The 17,986-nt window shown below is 59.2% G+C and overlaps 5 protein-coding genes across 5 annotated transcripts; 4 read left to right on the top strand and 1 right to left on the bottom strand.

Moving 5' to 3' along the window:
• Nucleotides 1-213: 213 nt before the first annotated feature.
• On the top strand, nt 214-1,143 carry LTHEOB_8720 (uncharacterized protein; the record flags this gene model as incomplete). Its single annotated transcript, XM_035518229.1, has 1 exon — nt 214-1,143. One exon carries the CDS (start codon nt 214-216, stop codon nt 1,141-1,143), a length of 930 nt encoding a protein of 309 aa, XP_035370025.1.
• A 1,237-nt stretch (nt 1,144-2,380) lies between these two features.
• LTHEOB_8719 (Cytochrome P450) lies at nt 2,381-4,450 on the top strand (the record flags this gene model as incomplete). The annotated part of the gene is made up of 5 exons (XM_035518227.1): nt 2,381-2,819; nt 2,875-3,066; nt 3,132-3,484; nt 3,621-4,149; nt 4,254-4,450. 5 exons carry the CDS (start codon nt 2,381-2,383, stop codon nt 4,448-4,450), a joined length of 1,710 nt encoding a protein of 569 aa, XP_035370024.1.
• Nucleotides 4,451-5,069: 619 nt separating this feature from the next.
• On the bottom strand, nt 5,070-6,168 carry LTHEOB_8718 (Er-golgi snare complex subunit; the record flags this gene model as incomplete). Its single annotated transcript, XM_035518226.1, has 2 exons — nt 5,070-5,101; nt 5,157-6,168. 2 exons carry the CDS (start codon nt 6,166-6,168, stop codon nt 5,070-5,072), a joined length of 1,044 nt encoding a protein of 347 aa, XP_035370023.1.
• A 1,198-nt stretch (nt 6,169-7,366) lies between these two features.
• LTHEOB_8717 (uncharacterized protein) lies at nt 7,367-11,638 on the top strand (the record flags this gene model as incomplete). Its single annotated transcript, XM_035518225.1, has 2 exons — nt 7,367-7,416; nt 7,603-11,638. 2 exons carry the CDS (start codon nt 7,367-7,369, stop codon nt 11,636-11,638), a joined length of 4,086 nt encoding a protein of 1,361 aa, XP_035370022.1.
• A 986-nt stretch (nt 11,639-12,624) lies between these two features.
• Nucleotides 12,625-17,475, top strand: LTHEOB_8716 (Family transcriptional regulator; the record flags this gene model as incomplete). Its single annotated transcript, XM_035518224.1, has 1 exon — nt 12,625-17,475. One exon carries the CDS (start codon nt 12,625-12,627, stop codon nt 17,473-17,475), a length of 4,851 nt encoding a protein of 1,616 aa, XP_035370021.1.
• Nucleotides 17,476-17,986: the final 511 nt, after the last annotated feature.

Below are 17,986 nucleotides of genomic sequence, written 5' to 3'. Positions count from 1 at the left end.
AAACGGTGGGTGGGCAGCCGCGCCGACGTGACCCGGCGAACGAGGGGCAGCAGATCACGGCGACGGCGGGGACGAGGCCCCGATCACGACACGTCAGATAAGTCCGACCTCGCTCTCCCCATCATCACTCTCCAATCACACCCTGACATCGGGCTGTGTCCTGCTCATCGGCCGCCTACCATCAATCCAGCACTGGCACTCCCGATCCGAGACATGCCGACACGTCCGAGCAGTCCGAACCCAGCGCCGCCGCCGGTCGAGCCGATTCCCCGCCAGGCAGATGCTGGTGGTGATGATTGCCTGAGGCAGCAACCCCAATCCCATCACCCACGACGCCGGAAACTGGACTCCACCAGCCGATCACGCCTGCTCGAGCTTCCCGCCGAACTGCGCCAGCTGATCTTGACCGAAGCACTGCATGATCCTGCCGGGGTGCGTGTCACCGAGGACCGCGTCTCGTCGAGCCAGTTGCCGACGCTGGCCGCGCTGGTGCTGGTGTCACGGCACGTGCACGACGAGGCCCTCGCCGTCTTCGCCTCCTGCAACCACTTCCGCGTCGACAATGCCGACGGCCTGCTCTTCCTGTTCCAGTTCGTCGGCGCCGAGGGCCGCCCGCAGCTGCGCCATGCCGACATCGCCTTCGCGCGGCCCACGGGCTGCGGCTTCGTCGAGAGCCCCGCGGCGCTGGCGAAGGCGCTGGCGATGCTCGAAGAGGAGGCCTGCTCGCCGCGGTTAAAACTGACGGTCGAGCTGTCGCTGCGCGCGGTGCAGGCGCCGTGGAACCACCCGCACGAGCGCGAGAACGAGCATTGCCACCACTACCCGGAGTCGGCGAAGAACAAGGCCGGCAAGAACTTCTGGATCCACCCGGCCAGCGTGCGCGACACGCCGCACGCGGACGAGTTGAAGCGCCTCGTGGCGCGCGCCGTGGCGGTGCGCTGGTCCGGCAGCCCGCAGTACTCGTGGTCCAGCGCCGCCGACGACTCGCTGGACTTTGTGCGGAAGTCGGAGGAGTGGCTGCGGTCCGCCGACGACCCGGGCTTCGAGTACGTCTGCTCGTGGGAGGTGCTGCCGCCGGCGCCGCTGAGCTCGGCTAAGTGGAAGGATGACGATGGCGTGGTACGGCCGGTTGCGGAATCATGATTATTCCTGCATCAAGGTATGTGCTCTTCGCCCTTCTGTCTGAGCGGATGAACATCCCCTTGGTTCCTTCTGTGAAGGTGTTAAAAGAGGTCGTTGTAACCATGTGCTGAAGCTCCCCCACTGTGACCGAGGGATTGTGAGGCGTAGAGGCTGTCCTTGCGAATACCCCATGTTGTTGGACTTGAGCATATTCCGTGAGAGGAAGTGTGTGGTAAGCGCTGTCTCCAGAATTTGCGCCATCGTTGAGCCGTGGCTTGGCTTCTGGAATCATCATGCTCACCAATGAAGTCCTTCGCCCATAGAAAAGAGCGTAGAACAACTGGTCAAGACGTATAGAATCCTCCCGCGAGGAAATCTTTAATACCACCAACTGTGCATCAATGTCTCTGTGAGCGCTGTTGCCATGTCGTGGTCTATAGACTACCTACCGGTTCTTGCAGGCAAGTCCACCATTGCTGATGTATTTTGATATAGCCGAGTGCCATAGGACCCACGCAGCGGGGGGTGTAAGATCAGAGTCCCCATAATGATCGGAACCAACCGATCACAACATGAACCCATCACCTGGAACAAGTCTCGGGAGCTCATACATAAGCCGTTTATCAGTCGGCCCACGCCTGCATAAATTGAAAATATACCCACTTTTTAACGCCACATAGTTCACTTGGACGAACTCTATCGTGTGAACGACTGTATTCAAGTAAAGGACTAACCGACATTCAACGCTCCAGAGGGATTAAAAATACCTCGAAGTCCCAGGCAACTGGCAGTGGCAGTGTCGTAAGCATTGCCGGGGAAATTCCAAATGAGGCTGTAGGGGCCGCAATACCCTGGTCCTAGTGCTTACTTTCTGCGTTTCTGATTGAATCCTCTGCGTGTGGGTGGGAGACCCCCGCGGTCAAAGCGTTCCACCGCAGGACACTTAAGCCTTTTGGGCGCTGCCAACACACCGTAACCTTTCTCGGGTATATCCACATATAAAGGCTGTGCATGGGTTTTCGTTTGTTGACTGACCAATTACGAACCATGGTTGGCGGTGTGCGATCGACCGGCGCTTCTCCCGCATTACCCTTGTCAACCGCTGAACAGGGTAATAACAGGGCACTTACCCTACCTCTTAGCAAGCTCCGCTTCCAGCAAAAAGTCATCAGGACCCCAAATGGGGGCCGAGAATTTTGGTTATTTGAACCGCTGACATGCCCCAGCCTTTCGTTGTAACCGCTTCGTTCGACCAAGCATGAATACCACAGCCGGAGGATCCATCCCACAGGACACAGCATCCCCGTCCCTGCCGGTTTCCGCCTTCGCGGCGGCAGGTCTTGGGGCTGCTTTCCACCTCGCGTCGCAGAATTTCGAGCTCGACAAACATGCATGGCGCCTTATTGGAGGCTTCTACCTTTACGTTTTTTCTGCCATCGTTGCTGCCACCTATTATCTTGGTAATGGAGTCTTGTCGGCCACTCTTCAAGTCGTCCCTCTAGCGGTGGCCACCCTCGTTGGCCTTTACAGCAGTATCGCCATCAGGAGGCTCTTTCTTTCCCCCCTCCGGAAGTTTCCTGGTCCCTGGCAGGCACGTCTCTCCAAGTTCTACCACTGGTATCTGGAGTCAAAGAACCTGCAGCTGTTTGAAGAGGTCCGGAAAATGCACGAGAAGTATGGCGATTTTGTCCGCACTGGTTGGTCACCATCGAGAAGAAAAGTGGTGCACTGGAGCTAAAGTAATGCATGCAGGACCTCGTGAGATTTCCATTCTACGGCCGTCCGCCATACCGTTGATCTACGGCGGCAAGTCGCCCTGCCAAAAGGGGCCCTGGTACGATCAGACCAAGTTCGGTGATGACGGCAACAGCCTGTTCAACATAATCAATATCAAAAAGCACAACCATCGGCGTAGGATCTACGACAGAGGTTTCAGCACCAAAGGTAGCCTCCCTTTCTCTCTATCTGGCTCTCGCCAATCGTAGACTGACGATATTGTCGAACCACAGCGCTCAACAGTTACGAGCCACGCGTCCAGGATAAAGTCTCTACCTTACTCGAGAGGCTCGGTAGCTTTGAGCAGAAACCTGTTAACGTGACTGCGTGGATGGGTTACTTTTCGTTCGATGTCATGGGCGATGTGATCTACTCGAAGGAGTACAACATGATGCGCGATGGTAACGGCAAGATCGCAGCCGGCGGTGTCGAAACGACGCTTTCGAAGCTGCACGACGGGATGAAGATGCTCGGACTGGTCGGCACGACTCCCTGGATTTTGCGCATGGTGAGCCAGATGGGTGACTTTGGAGATTTCGCTATCATGCAGCAATGGTGTCGCGGCGCGATGAAGGAAAAGCTGGCTGTAAGGAACCCCCCTCCCGCCTCAAATCAGCGCACATCTCCCGCCCCTTACTCCCAACCACATTCACGGGTGCCCCTCCTTGGGACATGAAAAAAGCTGAAAGTCCAATCGCGCTGACCCCAAAAAATCCAAACAGGCCTGGGAACCCGGCACCACCCCTACCGACACGGCCTCCTACCTCATCAAGGACTTCATCGACGACCACGCCACGACGCAGCAAACCCAACAATCCATCCTGCAAGACAGCGCGCTCCTCATCATCGCCGGCTCCGACACCACCACCTCCGCCGCCGTCAACGCACTCTACTACCTCACGAAATACCCGGCCGTCTACGCGCGCCTGCAGTCCATCCTCGACGCGACCTTCGCCTCGGCCGCCGACGTCACGCACGACAAGGCGCGCGAGATCCGCCTGCTCGACGACATCGCCAACGAGACGATGCGCCTCAAGCCGCCGGCCTGCGAGGGCCTGGTGCGCGAGACGCCCGCCGAGGGCCTGACCGTCGACGGCGTGTTTATTCCTGGCAAGACGATTGTTAGTGTGCCGACGTGGACGATTCAGCGCGACGCCCGCTACTGGGAGGACCCCGAGGAGTGGAGGCCTGAGAGGTGGGAGGGCGTGAATCCGAATGAGGAGGGGTTGGCGTTCTTGCCGTTTAGTAAGGGTGAGTTTGTGCTTCCTGAGCCCCTTTTTACCCTCCTTTTTTTTTTTTGGCGGTGTGAGGAGGTTGGAAAGAGTGAAGTTGAGCATTGGCTGACGTTTCAAAAGGTATCTTCTCTTGCCCTGGTAAGATGCTGGCGTACATGGAACTCCGCCTTCTGATTAGCCGCATCGCTTTGACCTTCGACATTGAGCTTGCGCCGGGCGAAGACGGTGTCGAGTTCGATACGCACCCGCTGGATACATTTACGATGCTGAACCAGCCGCTGCAGATGGTGTTTAAGCCCAGGAAGCAGCGTGCATGAGCGGATTTCTGGAGAAAGTGGGAGACTATTGATGAAGAGGGCGTATATACCTGCTAATGTTAGTTTCCTTGGAAGGTTAGCGGATTTCGTTAGCGTCTATTTACTGTATCAGGCTGAGACGGGCTTGCACGACCCTCTATAAAACAGCTATATCGGAGGACGTTATTTGTTTCCTCCTAGAATAATCATTCTGCGCACTTCTAATTCTATGGGAACGAGTGATTGAATCCACTTCGAACATGCTGGCGGAAATAAGATTTGACATGCTTGAATCCCAGATCCAAGGAGTATTAGACATTGCTGTTTCGTAGGTACATCCATCTTTCGACAAAGAAAACTACTCCTGTCGACAAACTCTACAAGACGGAAGGTGGCGGCCAGCGCGCAGTACTGTCGAGAGTAGATTACAAAGGTCTACGTGCTCAAGACCGAATAGACACACGTGGAAGAAGTGAAGGTACTGGTACAGTGCCCATGTAGAAGAATAAGCCATCAGTGTGGAATGCGTGAACGCATCCGCGTCTATCCCAACATCCTGTCAACATTGTCTGGAAAAACACATGCCGTCGTAACGCCAACGCCGTCAATGCTTGGAGGAATATGAGGAGTATGCTGTCTATCAGCCAGCGATAAGGACCCAAAGAAGGAAGACTGCGGGGCAAGAGTTAGCGCACGGATATCCGCAAGGCTTAGAAGGGCATCATACAAATCATAAGAACACCAAACATTTTGGCGACCAGCCATCTGTTCCCACTGACGCGGTTCCAGTATTTCATCAGTTCGCGCTGGGCACCCTGGACGTTGTCGACGACGTCTTCCGTGTTGGCGTCAATGCGCTGGATCATTTCGCTCTGTTCTGACACCATTTGTGCCAACTGGCCGAAGATCCCACCAAGCTCGGAGATGGTCCGTTCGATCGCCTCGATGGCTTCGCCACGCTGGTTGATGTACGTGTTCGCAGGCTGAGCCTCTTCCATGAGCATGAGCTGCTGATCCGACATTCCCGCACCGCCTCTTCCTCCCATCAGCGCGGACGAGCCGGAACCATTGGGCTCCAGCGTCAGGAGATCTTGCTGAGCGGCATTTGTATTCTGGAACCCAGGCTTTGGACTGCGGCCCCGAGATGGTGTCTGGTACAGCGGCGAGTCGGTGCGGCCGGGCTCGAGGCCGGGCTGGGCGTTCGAGGAGACGGAAGAGACGAAGTTCTCAGTGCGCGACTTGGAGGCTTGAATGTTCTTGGTGCGGACCTCGAGCACTTCCTTAAAAGACAGGCCAACGTCGGCCACGCGGCCCTGCAGCAGCAACAGCACGTTCTTGTTGTGCTCGCCTTCCTGGTCCTTCTGGTTCTGGGGGTGCTGGGCGGCCGACAGCTGCTGCAGTTGCTTGATCGAGGTGTTGAGCTGAGCCAGGTCCTGCTTTATGACGTACGTGAGCTCGGCAATCTCGACGGGACGGTCGTCGAAGAGCGTCTTGCGGCGAGCCAGCTGGGCCAGGCGCTCCAGCTTCGCCATGGCACCAGAAATGCCGCGCCCGATCTCGGCCGCTTTGCGAGCGAACTCGCTGCGCTGCCGTTGCGGCGACTCGGCGGCCTGCTTCTGCGACTGCGACAGCAGCGACTGGCGCTGGGCGCTGGCCTTATTATTCTGCACGCGGCGCTGGGCCTGCTGCAAGATGCTCCGGAATTCGGGCGTGCGGTCCTGGATCGACGTGGCGGCCATGACGGGCAACGGGCGGGTGCGGGCGGATGTTGGCGAGAGCGGAGAGGGTGGTCAGTGGTCGGCGGAGGAGAGAAGGCGGGTTCGTATGGGCGACGCGAGCGGGCGAGATTGCGCTGGAGACCGCAATTTCAGCGCGGAACGGGGGGCCGCAGGCGTGGGGTGTAGCGCGGTCAAAAGGTTTCGGAGGGTCGGAAGGGCGGCGAGGGACTAGTCGCAGCGGCAGAACATGAGAGTCGGTTGTGTGGGCGGCGTTGAGAAGATTGGGACTGGAGTGGTAGCGTGGCTGCAAGGACAAAGGCACAGACGGAGGTGGTTGAGTCGCAGGGAGAGCGGCGCGAGCCTGGAGCGCAAGCTGGCCTGTCTGGTTGCCGCTGCCTCAGCCCCGACGCCTGGCGACGCGCCCGCATCGCAGCGCTCAGGGGGGCTAGCCACTAGCGACTACGTCAGCTGCTGCTGCAAGCCTCCGTATTGTCCGTCTTGATATGGCAACTATGCCGCCGGTCGTTTATTATTAAGAGAGTTGCATATGGGAACAAAGAGTATTCCTGTGGATTAAGATCTTCACATTTCTTCAAGCACAGCGGCAGATGACAGGCAGTCGAGACAATTGTTACTTGCGCTGCAAATTGCCATGACGTGCACAATATAGGTCCTCATGCCTCGTGCTGCAGACCAACCGTTGAGCACTCTCTGCAGGCATCACGGTTACACGGTATTTAGCCCCCTGGCTCAGCCTCTCCGCGCTGCGTCAACGGCAAACCACCTTCTCGCATCGTGGCTGCTGCTGCCCTGTCTGCTGCCCAGCTTCCCTGCCACGCCGTGCCGTTGCCGCCCGCGCCCGCCTCCTCCGCCTCCCAGATCTCTCAGCCCGACCACGCCTTTCACAACGAAACCTGCCTCTTTTCTACTCAGAATTTGCAGCACATCCTGTGCGCTGCAAAACTGATTGTCGCAGGGGAGCGGACCGAGCGTCATCAGCCCACAGCCCTATCTCATTACGACGGCCTCGTGTCCGCCCATCACCCGCTGCGGCTTGCGACTATACGCCCGCAATTACGAGCCACTGCCACGCCGATCGCCGTCCGCCGCATACTTCTCCCGGCCCGCCTCCTTCGCAGCCGCGCACTTCACCTTGCTCGTTGCCCAGACAAGCCCAATGCCGCGGTCCTGTTAAGCCATACCGACCGCGCAATCCACCATGTCGGGGCCCTACCGCTTCTCGCAGCCGGACCGCGTCACGTCCCCCTTGTAAGTCTCAACAGCCGCGGCAGGAACACCTCTCGTGGAAAGTCAAGCGCGCATCCGGGTAGCTGCGCTATCCCTTTGAAGCGCCGGACTTCCGCGCCTGGACGCGCGCGCTTCCATCCTTCATGCAGTCTCGAGACCATGCAGGCTCACTGCATGGTGCGCGAACCACAACTGACGTTCGTGCAGAGACCAGCGGCCCCCGAATCCCTTTCCCAGCGGCCAGCCCGTGTCGTTCAAAACCAACATCAACCGCAACAAGACAAGGAAGTGGGTTCAAGCGAAGGCCTTCTCGTATGACGGCGATGATTGGGGCGACTATGACGAGGACGATGAGTATGGAGTAGCCGCCCACGCCTCGCAGAACCCCCAGGCTCCCACCGGCCTGAGGCAGCGCGGCCAGAGCATAGACAAAACTGGCGCATCGCGGAGCTTCACCGAGCCCGTTCAAGCTCCCGCGTCTGCCCAAGCTCCCGTGCTTGGCCGTCGCTCATCCTTCGAGTACGGCGATGAGAAGCAGGCCTTCTCAGCGTCGCTGAACCACGCGCAAACGATGCCGCCGCCTATCAACACGTCGGTACCAGGAGGGAATGGAAAGGCGCCTGCTGTCGGGCCTGCGCCCGGTGCCGATGCACCTCAGCAAGTGCTATCTACGTCCCCGCAACAAACCCAAGAGCCCGAATCCGCGCAGAGCCGCATCTCGAATACAAGCTGGGATCCGTCAGTAGTGAGTGACTCCTCCGCTTATCAGGCCCCTCAACTCCGCCGCGACTTCTCCGTATCTGCCCTTCCACCACCTCTGCAAATGAGGCCGCACAACACATCCACTCCCACCGCACCCCAGGAATCACCATCTTCCCGCTTTCCACCCCGGAAAAGCAGCCTCAGCCAGGCGTCAGCAGAACCGGTCCAGGCCGGCGACTCAGCGCAATCAACACCAACAGCGTCTCGGCAGCGCGCCCCCAGCAACCCCAATAAGCCCTTGCCCTTTATCCGCCCGGCCGACATCTACAAGCGTGTGGAAGAGGAGCGCAGAAAGGCGTCAATGGACTCAGAGAGGCCAAGCCTGGATTTCGTAACTCGCCCGTCCGCAGCTGAGTTGCAATCGCCTGGCGCGATAGCAGCAAGCAGCTCGGATAGCCTGGATCGCGACCACAGTTCCAATGTGGACCGCTATGATGGCGGAAGGGGACAGAGCTTAGCTCCGCTTGAGACTGTCGCTGAGAGGAAGAGCGAGTACCTGCCCGAATTTTCCCTCGTTCAAGCCGAAAAGGCAGCAAAGGCCGAGTCTCAACAGGCCACGCCTTCGCAGTCTCGCCCGCCACAAATATCAGCGCTGCCTGATGTCCCTGTGTCGTCGTTCGGCGCGGACTTTTGGGGTTCCGCAGAGAAACCTTCCACAGCATCTTCCAGCGCACAGCAGCTTGCAGAGGCTAACAACGTCCTTCCGCAGCCCGAGGTTGGTCCCTCCGAAGACACGTCCCTCCACCACCAGCCGTCGCATGGTTTCCGTACCGCCGTCCGTAACGCGTTCGAGCGTAAAGACGATAACTCGGTTCCGGCTACTCCGGTGTCTAAATCCAATTCACTTTCTGCCGGAGGCAGTGGTGTTTCCAGGAGCAACACCGATAGCACGGCTGGCATTAGCCCCATCATGAGTCGGGTGCCTAGCGGCGCAAATCCTACGTCCTGGAAAAGGGACATGGAAAATGCCACGCCTGCGATTGCCGAGGAGCCTGCCGTTCGATCAAGACCTGCTTCATCTGGAACTCTCCAGCAAGTCCAGGCCAACTCCTCGCTCTCTCACTCGAGAGACGGATCAACGAGCTCGATCCCGCGCATTGGCACGCCGACTGGCAGACGCCCGCTAGGCACACCAAGCCCCAGCCAGAGCCCCGCCAAATCCCCCTTCATTGAGCCTGCTAAGCCAGTGCCTGCTGGGGAATCTGGCGAGCTCAGCGGGGTTGGTCCCCTTGACCCTGCGAGCCCCACAAACTTCGCCACGCGAGAGGCTGATCTGGTCTCATCCCCTTCCAGTAGTAATAAACGCACGAGTGCTAACATGGGAGCGGAGGAGAAGCAGGCACAGACATCTTTCTTGGAGCATCGACGCCAATCCGTTGAAGCTTCACCGGAACGCGCTTCCCCTGTCTCAAGGGCAGAATCACCGACCAAGGGAAGGGTCCGTGATCTCGCAGGGAAGTTTAACGAGATCGTTAGCGACTCGAGGCGCAATTCGACCTCCTCCCTTAAAAGTAATGGATCTGGGAACAAGAGGCTCTCCAGACCATCATCACCCACGAAGGAAACGGCCGGCGAGCGTCCGCAGCCCGAAAGGGAAGCCAGTTTCCGGCCAAAGCTGCCTGGCACGTGGGAGTCGTACACTACTGTGGGCCAGTCCTCTCCCGACAAGGAAAAGCAGGAACCCGCTATGGCCCCCGTGCAGGAACGCGAGGATATGCCGCTGCCGACTAAGAACAATGACGCTCTTGGAGATGCGGACATAACTCCAACAACGGCGAAGCACCCTGTCGATCACAAGGATGCCGTCGATCCGGTGCATGATCCGATGGGAGCTCTTGCCGCTGCAGGGGCTGCTATTGGAGAATCGATTAAGTCTGCCGTTGCGCCAGAGCAGCGGAGCCCGACCAGGTCGGAACCTGAGTCCTGGGAAGGATCCAACGCTTCGGACGACCAGCCACCAGTCGTGGAAGAAGAGAGGAAAGGCAGGGCAGTTGGCGATGTGTACCTTCGTCCTCTACAGCTTGACAGAACAGCGTCATCAATTGCGTCGTCGAGCGGTGCGCCAACCCCCAATGGCGATCGCGAAGATGACTCGCCTATAAAGGCGCCTCCACCACTCAGGTCGTCCAGAAGCCCGTCCCTTCAGCCACCGGGCCTGGAAACCCGCGACACTGCGCAGACATCTTCTGAGAACTACAGCCCTGGTCCTGACACGTCGGATTTGGCAACGGATAGGCTGACTGCGGACATCATGAAGCGGCTTAGCACTCCTAGTCTCGTTGGCAGTGTCCCGGATGTTAACCGTACTCAAACGCCGCAACCAACTGCTCAAGAGACGCCCAAAGCCTTGCAGGAGACCCGTGCCAGCTCCGTGGTGCCGAGCGAGTACGAATATTACTGGGCCGCTGGCGGTGAAGATGCAAGTGGTGACGGCTCGGGCCACAACGCGGCCCCACAAACCACAGCGCCGGAGAGCACAATTCGCACGGTTGAGCCAGAAGGGCCGGCGGCTCCTGCAGGCGACAGCTCCTCGCGACCGGGCTTTCTGTCAAAGAAGTTCAGTTGGGAGAGACAAGAAGGTACTGGAAATGCCGCCGCTCAGGCCTCTCCTTCGGGAGCACAGGCGCCGGCGGCCAGCAAAGAGAGCGCTTCCACCGCCCCGGGAGCTGACAGCTCATACTTTGCGGCAGCACCGCAGCCTGAAGACCACCCCTCGGTCGCCAAGGCCATTTCTGAGTTGCCCGATGCGCCAGGACTCCATTCTGATGGGTTGCACATTGTCAACCCTGAGCCCGAGCTCGACAGCTCGTCAGCGTCGGGTGTGGAACTCGAGGCCCCTGCAGCGCCCAATCAGCCACTTGACGCCGACGCGTGGCGAGCACAGACGAACGATGTCGATCCCCCATCCTCGCAGCCTCTGTTCTCGCCGGCCCAACAAACGCCTTTTGGAGCCGCGCACCAGCAGGAGCAGCGCATGCCCCTGTTCCGGGAGATCCTTGCGCTGAAGTCCACGGACGAGCGCCTTGCCAAGTATCATCAGACGCGAGAGCAGTTCGCGGGCATGGACACGGGCCTCCGCAACTGGGTCTCCACTACTCTGGCTAATAAACCAGAGCACGCCGAGCTTGCAAACCTTCCCAAGCAGCCGCTGCCACCCATCTCAACCACGCACAGCAGCAGCGGCGGCGGCCTGATGATGCGCCACAAGCACAATGCTTCCATCTCCCACTTTGCGACGGGCTTCCGCAAGACCAGCCAAACGGCCTCCGGACTGACTTCCGGGCCTGGAGGGCACGACAACGTTTCCAGCCCCACGGATGGTGGCCAGCCAAGCGGTGCCGGCCTCGAGAAGATGATGCAGGTCAGAGGCAAGGACCTGCTCAAGGGTGCCGGCGTTCTGGGTGGAAAGGGAATGAAGGAGGCCAAGGGTCTCTTCGCCAAGGGGCGGAGCAGATTCAGAGGCGAAAGCAAGGTAGATTGATGATTTTTCTTGGCTCTCTCTCTCCTACATCCACGACGCTCCCAATCACGCCCAAGTCCTGCTCCTTTTACCTCTCAGCCCTTTTCTTTGGAGTTTTGATTGCTTGGAAGAGGACGTGAGGGTGCTGGCGAGCCTTCCCGGTTTCGGTTTTCTTTTCCCTCTTATCGAGCTACGATCTTTTCGCGGGTTCGTACGACAGCAAGAGAAGCGCATGGGGAGTTGATGCTTGTTCGCTGGACGAGAATCGCCGGCTTCGCGTTGCATTTTTATGTGTTAACGAAAGCTTCAACTCCGCATACACTTCGAGTGCTGCATCCATCTACGAAAATGCCTTAGCTCGATTCACGGCCGTCTTTTCCTGTCTTCGTTCTATTCCCCACTATGCTTTCTTCCACCTTGCATGAGCAACACCTGTACGAATAGGCGAATCTTGGTCCCTTCAGGCACTTGCGTTATTTGTATAATTTCTTCAATCCTAATTCCTCGCTTCCAACTTGCTGCCACGATTCATCACTGCTTGAACCAGATTACCAGCTCTCTTCAAGTTTGAGAATGTGAAGGTTGATTCGATACCCGTGTGCAAACAGGCCTCTCGTAACATCACTCCCCACGATCCTTCCGCCTCTTCCTCAAACACCACTGCTGCTTCACAAGCACAACCTACTCCCGCACCACCATCCCAGCCCGATGCCCTTAGCACTACTGTTGCCGATGCGACGAATCCCTCCGTTCAACCTGACTCAAGTCACCGCGCTGGCCCCCACGTGCCGTCTCCACTTCCGCCTCTTGACACAGCCTCATCTCAGGTCGCGTCTCCTTCGTCTGCAGGCCTACTTAACAGCAGCATCCTCCAATCGCCCGCGACTCCGTTTGATGTTGAAGAGCTAGGGAAAGAGGGAGAACAGAAGAAAAAGAGACGCTTTTCGTTGGGCAGGCTTAGGCAAAGGAGTAAGAGCGCAAGCAGGAGTAGGAGCAGGCCGACTAGTATGATCTTGCTGGAGGAGCCTGGCAGCAGAGCGGAGTCGACCAAGTCTGCTGCCGTTCAACCACCATTGCCCCCGCCTCCGCCGTCGCAGTTCCCGAAGGATTTGTTTGCTAGTGAGAAGCACGACAACGTTGAAGCGAAGGGTGAAGAGAAGGAAAAGGAAGTTGCTGAAGAGCAAGGGGAGGAAAAGGAGAAAAAGGAGGAAAAGGCGACGGAGGATGTGGGGGAGAAGCAGGGAAGCGAGACGGGAAAGGAGGCCAAGGAAAAGATGGTGAACACCAGGCTGAGCGAGGATGTGGACAATCACATCCGAGGCAGCGAGGGCGAGAAACCAGCCATGGCAAAGGACGAAAACGCGTCAGTGGACGCCGTCGATTTCGGGGCCGACCCGGGACAGCGGGCGGACCGGCCCTCGTCGGCGGAAACGGAATCGCAACCAGCTGCCGCATCCGTCGTAGCGCTGTCGCAAGCAGCGACCGAAGTTGTTGCTGCGCCTCGACAAAGCCAAGAAGCAGACAGCAAGAAGGAAGGCCGCGTCGCCGAGATGAACATCAGCAGGCCCATCAGCCGGCAGATCTCGGCCGTCAACTCGCCGGCCGGCAGCAGGCCGGTGAGCAGCGTCGGCAGCGCGTCCGCCGGCCAGTTCGTCGCGCCTGAAGAATGGGAAACCCTACCCGACCCCGCGTCGCCCGTGAGCCGCGCCTTCACCCAGTCGCCCATCTCCCGCATCGGCACGCCCGGCCACCGCTCGTTTGCCGAGCGCGCCCAGTCGCCCATCCCGCGCTCCGTCACGCCCGGCACCATTGCCATGCCCACGGCGCAGTACCCCGCCGCCGACTTCGGGAGGAGCGGCAGCCAGAAGGGCGGCAAGTGGGAGCGTCTGGGCGTTTTGCCCAGCCCCAACATCGAGCCGCTGTCGTGGTTGGATGAGAAGGAAAAGAGAAGGAGCTTGGCTGCAGAGCAACGGATGGAGCGGGTCATTGAGAGCGTTGTGCGCAACAGCACCCCCGTTAGCGTGCGCAGCAAGGGCAGCGCCGGCAGCATGGGCCGGTTTGTGACTAGTGGCGAAGAAGAGGTGCAGGCCAGGCCTTCTGCCGAAGGAGACGAGGATGGAGCAGCCAAATCGTCCAGGCAATCCTTTGCGCAGCGTGCCAATGCTGGTGCTTCTTCGTCTCGGCAGTCTGTTCGCACGAGGAATTCGAGGGGCTCGATCGCCTCGTTGCTGCCGATTCCACTAGACGAGATGGCGAGAAAGGATCTCACGCTCGAGGACCACGAGTTGGACAGGCCAAAGTTCGACGTTTCGCCCATCGAGCTGGATGATACGGAAGCGGAAGCGCGCGATGAGCAGCTTAAGGCGGCTACTCCTCAGCGACAAAACGGGCAAGGTGAAGAGTCTTACGCAGCTCCTGATGCACATGTTGGTGCTCAGAAGTCGCCTTCTCGCGCATCCAGTAGCCATTACGGTGCGGCAGATTCTGGAGAGCCCATTGAAGGACCTCCGCGTCTTGCGTCTCCTCTCCAGGATATTAGTGCTGCAGCTGCAGCCGATGCTCCTAGACAAGGAGGGCAAGAGGACAATTCGCGTAAATATCAAGTCAGCCCTGTCAATCCTGAGTTTGATGCCCAGCCGCGTCCGAGACCGGCAAACAGGGAGTTGGAGCAGGCCCCACGTCCGTTTTCGTACATGGAAGGCCAGAGCACACAAGAGGAGAGTCTACAACAAGGTTACACAGGACCACGCCACGGCCAGCATGCACCACCGCAGCACGGCCCGAACGTTCCTTTGGATGCTGGCATGCAGCGCGGTACGCCGTATGCCAGACGCGGTCCTTACAGTTGGCAGCCGGGCCCGTACCCACCGCACCAGCAGCACCCTCCGCCTCGTCAAGGCTACCAGCCCCCGCCGTCTGCTCCTCCAGGGCTTGAGGGACGCCGCCAGTCCTTGCTTCTTCAAGGCGATGGTAACGACAACTTCACCCGCCAGGATTTCGACCCGCGCTCCTACTCGTCCGAGTTCCAGCTGCCAGGCGTTGGGCCGCCCGATCACTCCGAGAACTCAGAACTGCGGCAGAAGAGGAGGTCCATTCTGGGGAACATCGGTGGTGGCTCGAACAATAGGACGTCGCCTGCAGGCTCAAATCCGAACACGCCATCTTCCAAGTCGACCGAACGCGTCAACGAGCGCATCAACCCGCAGCATGTCGATCAGCAAGCAATGCTGCACCGTACATTCTCCTACCAGTCCAGCGTCGATGAGTCGCAATTGAAGCTCGCACCTGCATCCGGTGGTAGCAAGAAGGTGAAGGAGACGGATGGCCAGAAGCAGAAGCGGCAGAAATCGGGTATCTTCTCTCCGTTCAAGCGGAGTAACTCCAGCGATCCCGCCAGGCCAATCCCGCCACCCGAGGCTGACCGAGCCAGCCCGTCCGTCGCGCCTAGCCAGTCGAAGAATGGCCGGAAGGTGCTGCAGCGTAACGCTAGCTCTGGTCGCTTGCCGACGCAGGCCATGGCGGTGGCTGAGACGGACAAGAAAGAGAAGAAGAAGCGGACTTCGTTATTCGGTAGTATATTCGGTCGGTCCTCATCCGCCCCCTCTGCGGCGCGCGTGAAGGAGGACAAGAAGAAGCTTCGCGGCAGCGAGAGCAAAGGCAAATTGTCGAAGCTGAGGAAGGTTGATAACGCCAGCAGCCACAACCTCTCTGCTGCCCAGCAGCCCCAGGGGGCAATCACTGAGGCTAGAGATGCGGCTTACGCGCCCGTCCCGCAGCCTCCGATGCTGGGCGGCTACCGTGACCTGAGGGAGACAGCAGCTGCGAATGAGGATGCTATGGAAGAACAACAGTCTCTGCAAAACGAGTTCTACGCATCTTCTGCCGAGCAACAGGCCCCTCCTCCGACAAGCACTGCTGGACCCGGCTACTATCCGCCTGGTCCTCTTCCTACCACTCAGCCTATGGGCTACCCTGGCCCTACTTCTGCTCCTGGCTTTGCACCTTATCGCCATTCGCCCCCCGCAACTCGTACCCGTTACTACCAGCAGCAGCAGCAGCAGCAGCCCCCTCAGCGTGCTCTCTCGCATGATCGTGCCTTGTGGCCCAATGGCGTTCCCCCGTCGTCGATGCCGCCACAACCCCGTCGCTTCTCGGAGCAGATGCTGCAGCAGTATCCGCCGGCACCAAGTCGTCCTTACCAGACCCCTCCGCCACCGCAGCAGTACAGCCGCCATCCCAGCCAGAGCAGCGATTACGGTGCAGCCCTTTCGCCGCAGATCTCGGCGATGACGCCGCCGCAGCCTGGAGAGTATCCTCCTCCGCAGCAGAGGCACCCGAGTAGCGGCGAGGAAATGATCGTCAGCCCCATCACGTCGAGGTCGTCGTCCAGTGGTCCTGGAGGCTATTTCGGACGGGTCAGTCCAGAGATGGAAAGGAGGAATGGCCCGGGGAACGTATTTGAGAGGCAGAGGTTGTGGCACCAGCAACAGCAGCAGCAGCAGCAGCAACAGATGCAAGGGTCGCCTAGCAGGCAGAGGGTAATGGGGAGGATCCAGGAACAAGTCCCGGTGGCGCCGTATCAGCAGCAGCCGCCGCCGCCGCAACAGCAACCGTGGGGCCACCCCCCTTACCAACAGCAGCAGCGGCCCTACGAGCTCAGTCTACCCGGCACCACCACCGACTCTACCGACTCGGGAGAAGACGACGATCGTAGTGCTGCCGCCGCCGCCGGGAACCCGGGGAAGAACGTCGTCAACGCGTGGTCGCCGCCGCCCCCTCCGTCGTCGTACCCAGTCAGCGGTGGTCCTGCCGCTGCAGCCGCTGCCGCGTATAGAGAGGTTCTTCCGCGCGGCTACGCGCCCATCACCACTGCCGCTACCGCCGCCGCCGCCACCGCTGCTATCAGCGGCGGCACGTCGCCCATCGCCACGCGCGTCGAGCCGCGGTGGAAGGAGATCTCGCCCGAAGAAGCGGAGACGGAGCTCGAGCGCCTGCGCGAGCGCCAGGCACAGGAGCGGCTGCTGGCCCAGGAACGGGAGCGCGAGCGTGAGCGCGAACGTGAACGTGAACGTGAACGTGAACGCGAACGCGAACGCGAACGCGAATTGGAACTGGAGCGCGAACTCGAGCAGAAGCAGCTGCGCAACGTCCACCCGGTCTTCCGCCACAGCCCCAAGCCGAGTTTGAGCGGCAGCATCGTCCCGGTCGGTGGTGGCAGTAGCGGTGGAAGCAGTCCTCAGGTCAACAAGGTGCCTTCGACAGGCAATTCGCCCAGGCCCCCGCCCGGCTTCGAGGGCGTCGCGGCGCCGCATCATCAACAGCATCAGCACCAGCACCAGCACCAGCACCAACATCACCCTCCTCATCCGCAGAGGTACTCTGGTGGTCCGGTCGTGACGGCCGCCGGCGGCTTGCAGATGGATCCGGCGTATGCGAAGGAGTACGGCATCCCCACTGGACCGCCGCCGCCCCATCCTAGTGGAGCTACCGGGCTTGAGCAACATCAGCAGCCTGGTGGCGATCATGCTGTCCACAAGGTTCCTGGCGGCGACAGCGACGATGACGATGACGACGAAGATCTCTACGCCGAGCCGACGTATCAGCTCCGCAGCAGGGAGTCCGGCCAGCAGGGCGCGCAGGCGCTGGAGCGCGCGCAGCGCGAAGCTGGCTCTTCGCCGCCGCCGCCGATGTCGACGGTGCCGGCGGAGAGGAAGGAGGAGGGCGTGAGCGAGAGGGAGAGGGAGAGGGAGACGAGGGACGGAAATGACAGGGACGACGCGGATGAGCCGGTCGTTATGCAGGCTGCTAGCTACCCCGGTATGGAATGGACACCGAGGTGGGATGGGACGATTGAGTGAGAAGAGATAATGATGGTGGTGGTATCGTCTTGTTTTTGGACGTCGCGTTCTTTTTCCTAGTGTTTTTTCCTTATCGTTTGTTGGTGTGGTGATTAGTTGTTTTGTTTATTCGGCTTTTCCTTGTGTTTTTTTTTTCCCCTTTTTTGCCCTGCTCTTTCCTTGCGTTTGTGTTTCCTATCAGATTGCAGTGTCGTACACAAGGGTGACTTCAGTTGTTGATATCCAAGTTGTTAGTATCTGACAGTTAGCTTTTCCTTTGTTTCTCGTTTGTTTATCGAGTTTTTCCTTATCGAGAATCTCCTGTGAGGGGGCGGCTTTGTCAAATCCTTTTTTTGCCGAAGAAAAGTTGGCGATGGGGTCTTAATAAAAGGAATAATGGTGGTGATTGTGTGATCCGGGAGGCGCGGTAGTCTGACCTTTTGTTACCAGTTTCCTTATGTTGGTCCGCTCATTCTATTGCGCTCTTGTTATTTCAAATCGTTCTAAGATTCCCCATACATGCGGGCGGAAG

The sequence above is a fragment of the Lasiodiplodia theobromae genome (assembly GCF_012971845.1).
Source record: "Lasiodiplodia theobromae strain AM2As chromosome Unknown scaffold_28, whole genome shotgun sequence".
In the NCBI taxonomy this organism is placed as follows: Eukaryota; Fungi; Ascomycota; class Dothideomycetes; order Botryosphaeriales; family Botryosphaeriaceae; genus Lasiodiplodia; species Lasiodiplodia theobromae.
The sequence above is the reverse complement of the archived record's forward strand: the minus strand, read 5'-3'. Positions and strand labels throughout refer to the sequence as shown.